The sequence below is a fragment of the Falco peregrinus genome, chromosome 7 (assembly GCF_023634155.1).
Source record: "Falco peregrinus isolate bFalPer1 chromosome 7, bFalPer1.pri, whole genome shotgun sequence".
Classification (NCBI taxonomy): Eukaryota; Metazoa; Chordata; class Aves; order Falconiformes; family Falconidae; genus Falco; species Falco peregrinus.
This window is the reverse complement of record NC_073727.1, coordinates 28,335,312-28,351,334: the sequence shown is the minus strand read 5'-3', so window position 1 is coordinate 28,351,334 and position 16,023 is coordinate 28,335,312. Positions and strand designations below refer to the sequence as shown.

General features: G+C 44.5%; 1 protein-coding gene across 1 annotated transcript; it reads right to left on the bottom strand.

The window, feature by feature from the left end:
• Nucleotides 1-11,057: 11,057 nt before the first annotated feature.
• On the bottom strand, nt 11,058-14,998 carry MARCKS (myristoylated alanine rich protein kinase C substrate). Its single transcript, XM_055810927.1, has 3 exons — nt 14,645-14,998; nt 14,235-14,407; nt 11,058-13,097 (listed from the first exon to the last, which is right to left on the bottom strand). Exons 2-3 carry the CDS (start codon nt 14,331-14,333, stop codon nt 12,342-12,344), a joined length of 855 nt encoding a protein of 284 aa, XP_055666902.1. The 5' UTR covers nt 14,334-14,407; nt 14,645-14,998; the 3' UTR covers nt 11,058-12,341.
• Nucleotides 14,999-16,023: the final 1,025 nt, after the last annotated feature.

The window sequence follows — 16,023 nt, the reverse complement described above, 5'->3', positions numbered from 1 at the left end:
CTGGGACTCTAGTTCAGTGCTTTGAGCGTGCAACAGTCCTTTGTCATTCCTATTTTGCTACCTGAATTATAGGGAAGTAAGCGGCATCGACTTCATTCTGTTCTGTTTTGAGAAACACTGCATTACTGTTTTATTTGCTGATCTACTGCATAAATAACCACATCTCAGACGGTTGCAGGCCTATTACTGAAACCCATGTGCTGGCTGAGGTAGGCACATTACAAAAAATCCTTCATGTTCAGGAGGACATTATTACAGTTTCCATGAAAACTGTGTTTCTTAAAAGAAGCCAAGTTAAGCTTTCAAGTGTAACTTTATTTTTGACAGTTCCTCAACCTTGGCTTTCTACTCCCTACTTTGCACTTTGTTTGCATTTGATTACTGCTTGCGGAGTGGCAGAAATCCACTGCACTACCTGTTGGCACTTGGGTGACGAATTAAATGACACACACAGGAGCAGGTGGCTGAATTTCCCTTGAAATAAGACCAGTTACACTCATAGCAGAGCATTAAAATGCACACACTAGGCAAAAACATCAAATGGAGCAGTGTGTCCTGGGTAGACATAGTATGTAGTAAATGAAATTGTGATGGAGCACCTAACAATGTTTCCTGAAACCCACAAGGCGTTCAAATGTGGTGAGTACAGCGAGGTAAGCAAGGTCATCACTGCTGTTGCTTGTAGAATCCATGTGTGTAGGTATGTATATGTGAATATATGTATTTACACACAGTAAATATGCAGCATGGGTTATAGACTATGAAAATGTGGGTCTGTTTTTAGTAGCTGAAGATCAGTCCAAAAGGGAGAACTCAGTGGAGAATGATGAGTAACTCTCTCTTTGCCTAAAAATGTTATTTTCCAATTAATCTCTGCTATTGGCCAGCATGTTACAGACATGCTTGGCATGTACAGTTGTGCTCTACAACACTATTTAGATATATAACACATTTGCCGTGGGTCTATCGTAGATTATTTTATATATATATATATTTGTAGATTTGTAAATTGCTATATTTACCAGACAGTCCTTGTACCTTTGGTCACCACAGACATTTAATTCAGGTGGTTTAATGACAAATGCTGAAGGACTGGGACACTCCTACTGGAAAAACAGTTCCTTCTCATGAAAGCAGAATGGCAATAGTTCAGTGCTGTTTTGCTTGCAACTCTTTTTCCATACAGGCTATAGATTTTAGTGGGGATCTAATTTTTGCTGTGAGTGTATAACACTTAATAGAGTACACCTCTTAGACTGAATAGTTAACTTGTAATGGCATATTATGTTATTATTTTATCAAATAAATGTTAAAAACAATTTATTTATTTCAAGAATCTGTTTCTGCTTAGAGACCTTACTGATAACTGCATTGAGAATAATATGTGGCTCTGTCAGTGCATGTGTATTTTTATTTAGTTGGATGTTTATACATATGTATTTCATGAGGTAAATTCTGGACCACTGTTATTGTACCCTCCCTTTCCTGTACAGCGGCTTATCTTTTACTGAAACACAAGACAAAGCTTTCCCTGTCTCTCAAGACCTTTTGGAAATGATGATACTGAATTACAATTCTAAAGCAAAGACATATAGGTAGGGAAGGGATCTTGAGCTATAGTTTTGACCACCACTGGCATTAAGGTAGGATAAAGACACACTGTCCCTTTCAGATTATCTGTTCTAACCTCAAACCTCCACAGGAAAGAAGGTTTTCCACAACTTTCCTGTTGTGTAATCTGTTAAACCATTGAATTATGCTTGCAGTTAGAAATCCTTTCCTAAAACTTAAGCAATATCCTCTTTCTTACAAACTATACTAATTATTTTGGTCCTGCCTCCAGCTGACACCGAGACCAACTGATTTCTCTTTATTATAACCTTTCATGTGTTGAAAAATCAAACAAAACTCCTAGCCCTCCAAACCTCTCCTTACCTGGAGTACAAAATCCCGACTTTTCTTTGTAAAGCATGCATGTTGCCTTCCTGTGCAATTTCCATATTGCCGAAGATTGCTCTTGAAGTGCATCTTTCTTAAAAGATGTTCAAAATGACCCTGTTGAGCCCTAGCTGCTGCACTTGGAAGAGGACTAATGTTTGACTGGTACTGTCTGTGAGCCACCACCATCCCAGCCTCCTTTCCCATTGCCCGGGTAGTCCCCATTTGCTGTTTCTGAATTGGATTTCTTCTCTTTCCTGAAGCACAGTCCTTTGCTAAACTACTGCTTGAATTCTGGATCATGTCTCCAGTTTATTACCATGTGAAGTGCAATAGTGTTTTGAGTTCCCTTTTATGTGCACTTCGAGTCCTCCCAGTATGGCAGCAAACCACCTACTGTTATACACTGAGGTTATTTTTTTCAGTTGACTTTGCTCAGCACCTATTTTTCCTAGTTCTTTTTTCCCTGGTGGTGCTTATAAAAATGTTGCACAGGACAGCATTTAAAATATTAGTGAAGTCAAGATCCATCACAGCCTCTGACTCCCACTGAACTACTAGGCTGGATATAATGTCAGAAGAGAAAATTATACTGACTTGACATGTTTTGTTCATGCAAATCTGATCTTGACCATTTCTTACTATTTTATTCCCCTATAAAAGCATCTGCTGTAGTGTATTTTCAGTTATTTTAGTTGGCTGCTTTGTCTGTAATTTCCCTAGTCCTTGCTTCATAGTGTTGTGGTTCCACATAAGGCCCATGTCTCTTTGTCCTTCGTCCAGTCTCTTCTTTTTTTTTTTTTTTTTTTTACTCCCTAATCGCTTCTCACTCCTCTTTTTTCCCAGTTCTTTTGTGAAACCATATCTAAAATAGGTATTGCATTTGTCTTTCTCCAGTTCTCCAGATAATCCCATTCCTTTCTCTTGTCAAAAGCTCTCGCTAATGGCTCAGAAATTGTTTGGCTAATTTCATAATGCTGTGTGAAATCCTTTGACTACAACTTTTTAAAATTATTCTTTTAACTTATTCTTTCCCCCTCTTGGCATGTTGTGGATAGAGTTTTCCAGGTTTAACACTCTTGGTAGCAACAAGTGCTAGATGTCTCAGTGGTTACGCTGGCTATAACAGTTTTAGGGAAATTCCCTCCCATAGCTCTCCCATGCTGCTAGCAATACAGAGACTATAAATATAGCCAAACCACAAACATTTTTACCACTTTAGCTGATTTATACGACATGATGGTGAAAATGTCATCAGACAACCCCTGCACTACCATTCCTGTCTATGTTAGAGGAAAAGTTGGAGAAGTTTTTAAACTTGTAATTTGTGGGTAAGTGCCCCTGATAAATTTGGTGTGATGTGCTAGAAATAATAGTGAATACAGTCAATTTTACAAACCAGTGAAGCCACTTTCTTTCAATGCCATCTGAAAATAAGTATGAAAAATATCTAATAAACATGCTTTTCCTTCTATTTAATGCACAATATACACATGCATTTCAGCTCATCAGCCTGCTGGTTCATGAGGACACATGGCATTTCAGATGGGTCTGACCCAATTTCCCAGTAGTTCCATTCTCTTGTTTTTCTACATGTCAGCTGGAATTTATGCATTTTCTTTTGATATCTGTAGTTTTAAATGCAATTTGGACTGGGCAAACTTCTTATTAATACTCCTAGGAATCACGAGTAATAACTGGAAAATTCAGGGTGTTAAGGTGAAGATGACTTTTGATAAAGAATCAGCAGCCCCCAAAGAAAACCCATATATCTACATGCAAATATTCTCCCTAAACTAGGCACCTTCCTTCCCTCCTTCCCAAAACCCACACTTCTCCCAGGACCGGAACTGCTGCCAGTGCGGAGTGAAACGTATTTTAGTTTCAGTACACAAAAGTGGCCTCGAGGTGTCACTAGAGAGCTACCGAGGACGTGTTCCTACCTACATATCAAGGTTTTTGGGCTTCGTGATCTTTTCACTCGAGCCACTTCTAACTTAATCCTTCTTACTACTTAAAATGCCCATCACTATGTATGGCGATGGAAATGTCCTAGCCACTTGTACACGGATGGCAAGTCTTTCAGTATCAGTTTTACTTTTATGAAGGCAAAGAGCATGATGTGAGAAAAGAATCTTGGGAATAACACACATCTTTAAAAAAAAAAAAAAAAGGAAAAAAAAAGGAAGTTGGTAATTCATTCCCTCCCCCTTCATAATCTTGACCAAGACAAATAGAAATGTGATTTTAACAATGGTAGGAAGTGAAACAGCCTAACCTTTCTGCATTTAGCCTGGAAGCTTTTTCAGAGTAGAGACTGTCTCTCATATATGTTTACACCGTGTGGGGCACAAGCAAGGCTCATATTTAATCCAGACCTTTTGAGCCCATATCACAATATAAATATTTCCAAATAGTAATTCTTACAGGAACAAACCTTTGTTTGTGCTGCTGTTCAGAAGCGGTCCCCAGACGTGCTCCTCCTTTGGGATTCCTTCCCAGCTGGCCACTTCACTGTCATCTGCTACTTGATTGCCTTTAATGCAACAGATTTACATGGAAGGAACCCTGCAGTAAGATCATGGAAAATTTTAAAATGCCCAGTTTCACTCGCAAATGGTGCACTTCTTATGTATAAGTTGCTTCACTCAAGTGCTACTGGGAACAACTTGTGTTCAGCTAGCTCCCTTTTACAGTGTCATTTGAACTTGTGTGCCTTTCCTTAAATTATGCTACACATGATCCTCATTTTATAATTTTCACAAAAGATTAAGAGTGTATTATTTCTTCTAAAATCCTCAGGAACAACTTAGCACTTCCATCTTCTGCATCTCTCCATGACAGAGCCATGCAGAATGTTTCCAGTGATTGCTTCTTGCAGTTACACCTGGTATGTCTACGATGAAGCATTTAGGAGAGAAACTTCAGAAGTACTATTTTGTTTCTATCTCTATATATCTGCAGATTATTAAACTAATGAATATCATAACATGTATGCAATAACAACAACAAGTCAAAGCCCTAAAGCCTCTTTAGATTAGATTAGATTAGATTTGCACTGGGATTTAAGCAGAGAACAGTTGGCTTTGAATCTTGATGGTCCTGTTCTAACATCCCTGGAAAGATGTTTTCCCTCTCTTTCTCCCTTTTGGCCAAATTTATAATAACATCAGAAGCTTCATGATCTTGAAATGACAACTTTTCATGCAAAGGCAAAAAATTCACCAGGTAATACAGCATTCAGTGGATATCAATGATCACCAAAAATTACAGTTTTTACATTGTGAATAGTGAACTTTTCTGGTGATTTATCCACATGAGCTTTTAAATACATTTCTGCATCATTATTTCAATGTATATGCTTGTCAAGTATTAGACAGACTCCATGTGGTGGAGGCAGGGGAAAAGCTAGACCTGATGAACCTCCAAGGTGTAAACTCTCGCATTTATAATAACGAGGGTAAGTTTCCAGCAGCATTTCATTTTTGTCATTTGTGAAATGTCACAACATGTGAGAGTGCTCCTGTCTGTTTTGCCAGTGTGGTCCTGTGTGTCTTCAGTCTCTTAATTCATGCAAATGCAGTCACTTTCTTGTCCTTTTTTTGCACACACTCCATTTCAGGTGGGTTGCAGGTAGATGCTGCAAGAAGAATCAAGTGTATTTCTCTTATTACTAGCAATATTTATAAGGGAATTTTAGAAGTGCTCTGTATTGCTTAACTTCCCTCTCATGGATCTCATGTGATGGAAGAATGAGGCCAAAATGAGTCCTTTCCAAAATTAATCATCTAATTTAGTATACATATGACATTGTTTCTTCATGTGAGCACTAACTCGTAAAGTTAGACATTAAACAGCAGAATAAAATATGAACCCAGAATTCAAATATACTTGTATAAAAACATACAGGGAAATGGATTCAGAGAAATTTTGGAATTATTCTCTCTTCACTGTTTTTTAAGTTTTCTTCCTGGATATTTCTTAGAAACCAAATACTTATGTAGGATATGCAAAAATAGGACCAGGGGAAAAATATCAAGTTCCTTCATGTATTCAGAATATCAGTCCATGATCTCTGCCATTTTGTCTGATTACTGAGATGGAAAACATTTGCTGCTCGGTCTCCTCAGAGGTGCTGCGTCGGATAAGCTTGCTTTAACAGGCTCCTGAACTGTGATGTAGGGCTTATCCCTGGCCTAATGATTCATTCCTGAAAAATGTTACCTTCATCAACTTTGGACCTGGTTTCCCCAGTGGTTTCTGAAAGGGGCATGGCTTTGCACTCTGGTGAAAACAGTTTTTATCTTGTGATTTAATTATATTTTTTTTAAAGACAGAAGTACTTTACACCTATGACAGCCTTGCTCCAAAGGGCTAGGAAAAAAAGCAGTTTCTTCCTTTAGTTTCTGAAGTTCAGTGGGTTATTTTTTCTTCTTGCTCTCCTTTTGTAAAGGCCCTGCCTACGCAGATCTTCACTTACTGGTCCAGAATGGTTCTTTTCCAACAAGGAGCCTATTAGCAACAGCTCCGCAATGGGGTTTGTTTCCTTTGAATGGCAGGTCACCCTTGTAAACACGGCTTTTTTGTTATCAATTTAATTTGAAATATTCAGGTGGGTCTACATACCAAGTTTCAGAGAGATAACTACTCCAGTATGGGCTAGCAAGTCACTTCTTGCAGCTATCAGAGCTACTCAGCAAATACCAATAGAGAGCTACTCAGCAAGTACCCTAACCAACAGATGCACAGGTATTTTATTTTCTCTCTTTTTAAAAAAAACAAAAAACCTAAGCGATGAACTTCAGGAGGCAGAGTCTAGTTTGGACTGTACCTAAAAATAAACCCCTAGTCACTGTGGTCTCTGCTAAGAGCAACTATCAAAAACTTCATCACCAACAGTATCAGCTGTGGTCCTGGAAAGGACCTCAGAAGGTAGCATTGCTTGGCTCAAAACAATTCCTCTCCACCACTCTTCTAGTGCAGGTTATCATGTACACGGCCACAAGAATTAACCTAAGAATCCTAAGTCCTGGAACGTTTACCTGCTTGGTGATAACAAGCATACACCACCAGCAACGTTTCCCCATACTTGCTGTTCTGAAATCAGAATTGTGCTAGGCACCAAAAAAAAAAAAAAAAAAATATATATTTTAAATAACTAATAGCTTCATCACTTCAGCTAAATTCATTATAGCTTTGAGAACTAATACGCCATGTATCTGGTCTGTGTGTTTCTAACTGCAAGTATTAATGTCCTGCTTCCCCTAGTGTATTTTGGTAGTCCTGTTCCGGACAAACAGGTCTTTCTATAACAAAGACTGAGGACAAAGTTGTTTAAATAATGCTTGTAACTCTCCTCAAGATTTCAAAACGTTCTGAAAGCATTGACAGAAGTTTTATGTCACCTCTATCAGATAACATTATCCATATCCTAAAACAGGGGCATTCTGAAGCCAAGACTCTTGCTTTTGTGTAGAAAGCATACTCAATAATACAGCCCAAATGCACATATTCCTAACTTTGTACTTTATTCATGGGGCAACACTTTGGTCACTCATCTGTTTAGCCGTAATCATAATTTTGATCCCACTGCTGGCCCTCCTCTGACCTTCCGAGTAGGCAATGTTCCCATTTCAGAGCACTCTCACTCAAAGCTTCTCTCAGTAAATGCATCATGAAACATGCTGCTACAGCTTTCCTTTCTAAATCCTCAAACAAGCAACAGGCCTTAAAAGCTCACCACCGCACCCCAGGGCAAGCTAATACAGAGGCTTGCAGCAACCTTGTTACTTCACCGTTGCACCACCTCTTACATTCCTTTATTCAAGTCACAGGAGGCTGCCTGGCCTGCTTGCCTCTGCCCTGCTGGACTCGGTTGCAATCGCAATAGCTTCCATTCACTGTCAATTAGCTGAGGTCCCCAGAATTGTAAAGAGGACAAATTAACCCCACTGTCTACAAGATGTTGTAAACACAATATACGATTTTCATTTGCTGCATTCTTTGGGAAGAAAAGTACCTGCTTTATTCTACCTCAGTGACCTGAGCGTGGTGAAAAAAATTTCCCGTAATATAGAAACAGGATGCTTTCAACTAAGTTACACCATTACGGAAAACAAATTTTACCTAAGTCTATGAAAACCTAATAAACAAACACCGAAACAAGTCCAGTATCACCAATGATGACCTTTTACTACTCTTTCACTACACAATAGTATAAAGACTGGATTCACGAGACTGATTTTGCAGGAAACCATTAACCGGTATTACAGCTTCAGACTAGAATATGTATTAAACTAGATTTATTTTTTTTTTTAAAAAAAGCTATATAAAAGGACTCACAACTTAGGAAAACCAAACCAACCAAAGCAGGTTAAAACCTTTGACCTGTATCTGCATGACTCATCTGCAACGGAAGTTCAAGAGTTAGCTGTTTCGGACAGTATTAGATAACAAAAAGCATTCTTAAAACACAGGCAACATCCTCTCTCATAATAAAGGAGCAAAACACTCGTATATGCAACATCTGCATCAAATACAAGCAACAGGAGGTTTTAGGTACGTCAGAAGTTGATACTTGGACACCTGATTTCTGTGCAGCGGTTGCGTGCACAAGCGGGAAGGTGAGCACAGTCCAGCTGAAGCCAAAGCCTAGGAGGCTCCATTGCCCTCACCCAGCTTGCCTTTCCCTTTTCCTGCCTTGCTTCCCGGCCTGAAGGCAAAGTCTCTACAATTTCACATCAATAACTACCAGGACCAGATAGAGAACTCGAGTACTTGAGGTCTGACATTGTGATCTGGAGAGTCTGAAATTCAGTTTAAATATTACAAAGATAGGCGTGAAATTTGAAAGGACTTTTGTACAACCAAGTTTGGACCTTGATCAAGGAAGGCTGCTGCCTTGGTCTAAGTAAATAGACATAAAAGAAGTAAATCTCTAGAACCCCTAGTCTGGCAAAATTAGATTCCAGTGTAAGTTTTATCTAAAAATATGACATGGTTTCAGCACAGCAGAAGTTACCTTGTTCATTGCACTAACGTAATTCTCCTTAAAAAGAACGACAGCAACCCACAAGATAGGAAAATCAGTTTGAAATCACACATTTTAAAGTCACACACATTCCACTTGTGAGGGAATTTGTTGAAATTACAATACTTACTAAAATTACCATTTTCACCGAGGCAACCAATACAATTAAAAAAAAGGTATAAAGGGCTCTCAGTAAGATCAACCCTCTCACCAGTCACTAACACCCACCGCCCTTCATTTTTCTTGTACATAAATAAGGATATTCTGCAATTGCACGGGAGTGACCGCTCGGTCCCTCGGGACTGAGGGAGGAGGGATGCTCTTGCACAGTTCTTCGGCAGGAGGAAGCCGTTCAAGACTCCTCTATTTCCACCATTCCAAGCGCCTTCTGATTCTCGCCTTGTAAAAGCGCACAGTGGAAAACTGGTATCATCGAATCTCACCCGACTGCTGGAACCAGAAGAGCAGACCACACAGCTGGTCTCCTTAAGATGTATTTCTGACACGCTCTACTACTGTTAGGACTTGGAAAGGGATTTTAAGTCAAGCCAAGCCACGACAAAGTCCCAGGCCAGAAGCCTGGGTCAGGAGCAATTCTGCACCCCCAGGAACTGGATGTGCTTCAGAAAACGGCACCAGCTGAGCGAGGAAAGCACAGGAAAGTTTGAGGAGAGCTGGCTGGGAAAAATCTGAAAAAGAACTTTGCTAGCGATTATTACCTTCACATGTACACATGCAGTTTGACAAAGAAAAATAAAAAAAGAAAGAAGAAATTCAGACTTCTCTTTAAGAATCCTTGGATTTAAATATATATATATTTATTAAAAAGAGACATTGACTCTATGGCCAAGACATCATGCGTCTCAGAACAGGTTTTTACAGCCATGTTATAAAAACCCCTTAGCAAAGCAGTTATGCACTAGACTTCAAACACATGTACTCCAAGAATGACACTGGTGTGGAGGATCTTGTTTTACATCCATTTATTTTTGTCCCTCAGCAATTATAGCATAGTTTCAATACATTTCTAAAGCTATAGAGAAATACCAGGGCAACTAGAGTACATACAAGCCAAAGTTAAAATGGTAGACAGCTGAATTAAAAAAAGAAAAAAATAAAAAAATAAAAAACCAACAAAAAGTATGCATTCAGCAGGAAATCTACTATACTTCATTCAGTTTAGGCTTTGTTCTTTAGGGAACAAGGTGCTAACGTGCCATTTTCTCATAAAATGAATCATAATTGCTTCCAAGGAGTTTCTGCTGAAAATTTAGGTGGAAGCAAATAAGTGTAACACTAAACTTTCTCCTATAAACTTAGAAGCAACACTTTCTTGAATCAATTTCCACCCTCCAAATACTCTGCTGCTTTTCTTGCATGAACCCACTGTTTTATTAAGGCATAATATGCCCTGAGCAATATGCTGGAAATTAGCCAAAAAAGCCTAACAATTAAAGGCAAGCACCAAGTGATTATTTTTATAGACAAATTTTGAAATCTGTTTTGTAACTCACCTGTATTTGGGAGTAGCACTTGAGGAAAAAAACAGAAAATATTGCTTTTAATTACTTTGAGAATGGCAGTGTTAATTTCCCCTTTCTCCCTCCAGGCTAAAGTTTTCAAGCTACTCGTCTAGGTACCTAAGTAGGACCAGCATACCATGGCATTAAATGGGACATCTGTTCAAAAGCTTAATTTTTAAGCAACTCAGCACAAAAATTTCAGCGCCCCACCCTAAGCAATTCAAATTAAATCTTATTTTCCTCAAGAGGCAAGATACCTCTTGGTGTTAATATGCTGGATACCTCCAGTCTTTAAAGCAAGATGGAGCCTGGACAGGAGAATCATACACTGTACATGCTCAGACTGCCTTCCAGTCTTCTTTTTAAAGCCAGATAAAGCCTATCATAAAATTACCTGGTGCACTGCCCAATTTCTCTTAAGACGCACAGTATTACAGAATCCAGGATCTAGGAAGGTAGTTCTCAAAGCTAGTGCTAACAGCACACATGACTCTCTATACAAATTTAGGCAATACCGGCTAGTCCCTTTAAGCTACCAGAGTATCCATAAAAGAAAGACAACCAAATTATACATTTTATTCACATTTATTTTTCGCTTTTAGTGTGCTCACAGAAAATTAGAACACCTTAAGCAGGAGTTTAATAGCAATTTTTGTAAGCAAAGTTACATTCCATCTCTAAGTCAAATTGGTCAAAGCTTCTCCAGTATTTACAAAAACATGATAGACAAGATGCTACACAAAAAAACCATTGCATCTGAAGAGTTTTCCTTTATTTTCAAAGACAACTGGAAAAGAAAGCATTGTTTGCTGTAATCAAAAACATACCACAGTATAAACAGTAACCATTCCACTTATCACAGCTTGGTTGAGTTTAAAATTTGTGTTTAAAAGGTCCAAGATGACTGCAGTTTTACAAAAATGGGCAGGGTGGAAAGAGTTGCAAACTTCATGTGCTTCTGGATATCAAGATTTGTTTGTTTTTTTTATACAATAGTCACAGTTAAAAACACCCTGCTGGTAATACATAATTACACTTTATTAAGGTCATAAACCAGCAATAAACAATAAAGCCTATACAACTTGTATTTCTACTTAATCACTGACTGATACAGCTAACATGAGATAAGTGAAAAGTTCCTATGGTTTAAATGAATTCCTAAGACTATGATCTCTTTATCTGGGTATTGATTTTTATTTTTATTTTTTTTTCCTTTTTCCTTTCCTTCTTAATCAAGACTTGTAGTGTTGTAAACCTTATAGAACATCTGCCTCACAAAATACATCGTAATAACTTTCTTTTAAAAAAAAGACTAACCCCTTACATCATTTCTGGCGGGGCGCGCTCCCGGCAAGGGCTACGCGCCCCGTGTTCCCCACTGCGGCCCCTGTCACTTCATTTGATATCCCTTATTGACCCACCCATCTCCTTCATATATGGGCATGTCCATAGACCGATCGGGAAAAGTTTTATAATATGAAGAGAGCTGCAAAGTACGGAGGAAAAAAAAAAACCAAAACCAAACCAAAATCAAAAAAACAAAACCAAAAAAAAACCCGAACCAACCAAAAGAGAACATTAATACTGATGAAAAAAAAAAAATCAACAAAAAAACAAAATATAGAGGGTGGGACAGGAGGGCGGAGGGGGGCCCCCCTCCGCCCGTTGGAATGGCGGCAACACACAACGATTTGAGATGGGAGCTGCGGGGGGAGAGAAAAAAAAGAAACGGGACATCTTTTAAATCAATCCCTGGTTGTAGACAAGTTCTCCGAGACCAGTACCTGGCACCACTCCAACAAACAAACAGGGGGGAAGAAAAGTCCGTCGGCGAGGGGCGGCGGCGGCGCTTACTCCGCCGACTCGGCGGCGGGTCCCTCCGGACTGCTCTCGGCGGGGGGCTCCTGCCGCGCCGGCGCCGGCTCCTCCGCGGGGGCCGCCTCCTGCTCGCCGCTGCCCGCCTCGCTCGTGGCGGCGCCGGCGCCCGCCGCCGCCTCCCCCTCCGCCTGCTGCTGCTGCTGCGGCGGCTGCTGCTCCTCCGCCGCCGCCGGCGCCTCTTCTCCCGCCGCCTTCTCGGGGGCGGCCTCGTCCGATTTGGCCTCCTGCGAGTCCCCCGCCTCCTCCTTCGCCGCCTCGGCGCTGCCGGCGGCGGCCGCGCAGGCCTCCTCGGCGGCGGCCTTGCCCTCCTCGCTGCCCGCCGCCTCGGGGGCCGCCGCCTCCTCCTTCCCGCCCTCCGCCGCGGCGGCCGCGCCGCCCTCGCCCTCGGCCCCCTCGCCGGCCTCCTTCTTGTTCTTCTTGAAGGAGAAGCCGCTGAGCTTAAAGGACTTCTTGAAGGAAAAGCGCTTCTTTTTTTTTTTCGGGGTCTCGCTGCTGGACGAGGGGGTCGCGCCCTCCTCGGTCTTGGGAGAGGCCTCGCCCTCCGCCGGGGAGGCCGGCTCGGTGCTCTCCGCCTCGGCCGCCTCCTTCTCGGAGGCGGGCTCCGACGAGGCCGCCTCCTCCTTGCCCGTCTCCTCGGCGGGCGCGCTGCCGTTGGCCTGCACCTCCTCCTTGCCCGCCTCCGCCGCCGCGGGGGAGGCGTCGCCGTTCACCTTCACGTGGCCGTTTTCCTGCAAGACAGCGACGAGCGTTACCGGCGGCGCCGACAGGGTGGGGGAACGCTGGGGCGCCGCTGCCCCCCCCCGCCCGGCGGCCTATCCTCGCCCGCTTTCAGCCGACGCTGGTTCACACCCCCGGGCCCTCCGCCGCCCGGGCCGGGCCGGGCCTGGCCTGGCCGCGGCGGGCGGGACGGGCGGCGGCCACCAGAGGGCGCCGCGGCTCCACGCAGCGGCAGCGGCGCCGCGCACACCCGCCCCCGGCGCGCCCCGTCCAGCCGCGGCGGCGGCGCGGGGCGGGGAAGGCTAACAAAGCTCGCCCGGCCCCGGCCCCCCCGCCCGTCGCTGCCCCTCTCCGCCCGGGCGGTGCGGCGAGGCGCCCCCGCCCCCCCTCTCCGCGGCATTTGCATCTTTCAGGCGCCCGGAGCGCGGCTGGCTGCCCCGGGCGGCAGCTGCGAGGGCGGCGGGGGGTGCCCGCCCGCAACGCCGCTGCGTGGGGCAACGGGGGCACGGCCAGCCCGGCAGCCGGCTCACGCGTGGGGGGGGGTGTGTGTGTGCAGCAGAAAGCCGTGCCCCGCGGCTGCCGATCCCCCGGCGGAGCCGCCGCGGACCGGGCGGGGGGCACAGCCCCTGCCCGCGCTGCCGCCCCAGGGGGGCTGCCCGCTGCCCGCAGCCCCCGAGCCCCAGCCCGGCGGCCCCGGCCCCCGCCGCTATCGAGCCAGCCTGCTACCGCCGGAGGCGTTCCGCGCTAGTCACCGAGCGTCTTCGGGAGGAGGTTAAGCGGGCAGAAAAGCCAAGCGGTATAAGATCCTTCCGTTTACGAGCCCTTGGGACGCTTCACCATAACACACGAGGGATTTAGATTTAAAGGAAAAAAAAAAAAAAAAGAAAAAAAATGTGCCCCTTTCTGCCCCCCACGCAGGAAAGATAAAGGAACGAATCATTCACAGCCAAGCCCGTTTAAAAAAAAATAAAGAAATTATTCCTTTGCCTCGAGTTGCAAAGATAAAAGGATTGATCGTATTCTCCATTCAATGTGCCACTGGGGCATCAAAGGAAGAAGAATTAAACAGGATGCGAAAGACAGTCCGTCGAAGTTGGCTTTAAAAAGGGAGTAGGTTTAATATTTTTTTAATTTTATTTTTTTTTTACCTGTCCATTCGCCTTGGATGGAGATGCAGCCACTGCTTCCCCAGGTTTCTCGGCGGAGGCTTCGCCCTTTGCAGCGGTCTTGGAGAACTGGGCACCCATGCTGTCTTATTCAACAAAGAAACTCAACAGATCCAAAAGGAGGGGAAACAAAGAGCGTTGGGTTGGTATAAATACTGGGCGACCAGCAGCAGCAGCAACACACACACACACCAGAGGGGAAAAAAAAAGAGAAGAGAGAACAGAACCGATTATAATGCACTCCTTTTAAAAAATTTAAAGTTGAAGAGATCAAAAAGCAGCAGCACAGGAGGGAGGGGGAAAAAAGGGAGGAAAAAGTCGAGCAAAAAAAAAAAAAGGAGCCCAAGTTTAGTAAAAAGAAGTAATAAAAAATCCCAGATTTGTAGCCGTACTGTAGACAAGGAGAAAATGGAGAAATCTCCCTGGTTGCTAATAAGATGCGGAGTCCAACGCCCAAGTGCACAGATGAATGGGCTTCCCGAGCGGTGACGGCAGCCCTCCGCCCGGCGCCGGCCAATCGCCGCCGCGCCACACAAAGGGGGGCGGGGCCTGGCCGCCCAGCGAACAATGGAGCCGCGATGGCAGCGGTTTGAAATCAGCCCCCGGCCGATAATGAATGTGCCGCTCCGGCGCGGCGCGGGCGGGCGCGGAGAGCTCCGCGCCGGGGAGCGAACAAAACACCCCGATAAAGCGGGGCGGGCGGGCAGGGACAATGGTGCGAGGGGCGTGCGGGTGGGTGTGAGTGCGAGTGCGAGTGTGAGTCCGAACCGGCCCCGCCGCCCGCCCCCACCCGCCGCCGCCGGGAGAGAGCAACAGATAGTGTGTGCGAGCCCGGGGCGGGGGGAGAGGGGAAGGAGGGGATTTGCTGCTGCCTTTTTTTTTTCTTTGGTGGTGCTTTTTTCCCCCCCTTTTCTTCCCTGGGTTTAATTGGTCGCGATTGTTAAATCGCCCCCAATTTGGAAGGTATTTGAACCACGTAGATCGGGTTTCGCCAAACGAGATCACGAGTCGAAATTAGTAGGTCTGTAGGCCAGATGTTGCAAATGCTAAAGCAGCGGCGGCTGGAGCCGCTGCCGAAGCAGAAACGGACCCCTCCCCCATTCGATATTGGCTTGGAATAAAATATTTTGCGATTATCCTACGGCTGTAATTTAATTCTGCTGTCTGATTATTCCTGATTTGTGATTTTAAAGTATGTTCTGAGGCGGTGACCCATTTCGAGATTACGTTTCCATGCACCCCAGTAGTGGGCGAAGCGACATTATCGGGGAAACATCGGCGCTTTCCCAAACCCCAGCCCCGACTGTGTATTTACGTTGAATTTAAACCCTCGAATAAGATGTAACCCGAAACTAATGCATGCGAATTAACGGTGATCTGGAGCGCTTAGCAGCGATGGGGTGGGGGAAATAGCACGGATCCGATGGATTTCCTTTGGGGGCGTGGGGGTGTGCGGGCAGCCGGCCGCCTCCCTCCGCCGTGCGATGCGGGGAACACTGGCCTAGACCCCCCTCCCACCGACCCCCGACACCCCCATCCCCTTTTAAGGAGCAGAAACGAGCGTCAGAACGATCGTTTCCCAAGCTCGGGTAATCTCCAAACGCCTCTTGTTTATAAACAAGAATGTTAAAATTGCTGCGATAATGAAGGGCTGCGGAGCGGGCAGGCTCGGCCCCGCCGCCCGCCTCTCTCTCCCCGCGGATTACGCGGGGCCGGTGGGCTTTGTGCAGCCGCCGTTCCGTAACCCCGGCGAGGGCGCCGGTTATCTTCA

What these genes read in the sequence shown, in the direction of transcription:
- MARCKS (XM_055810927.1), bottom strand. Translation starts at nt 14,333, where the DNA reads ATGGGTGCCCAGTTCTCCAAGACCGCTGCAAAGGGCGAAGCCTCCGCC. An exon ending in CATCCAAGGCGAATGGACAG is followed by an intron (nt 13,098 to 14,234) that starts GTAAAAAAAAAA and finishes GCTGTCTTGCAG; the next exon opens with GAAAACGGCCACGTGAAGGT.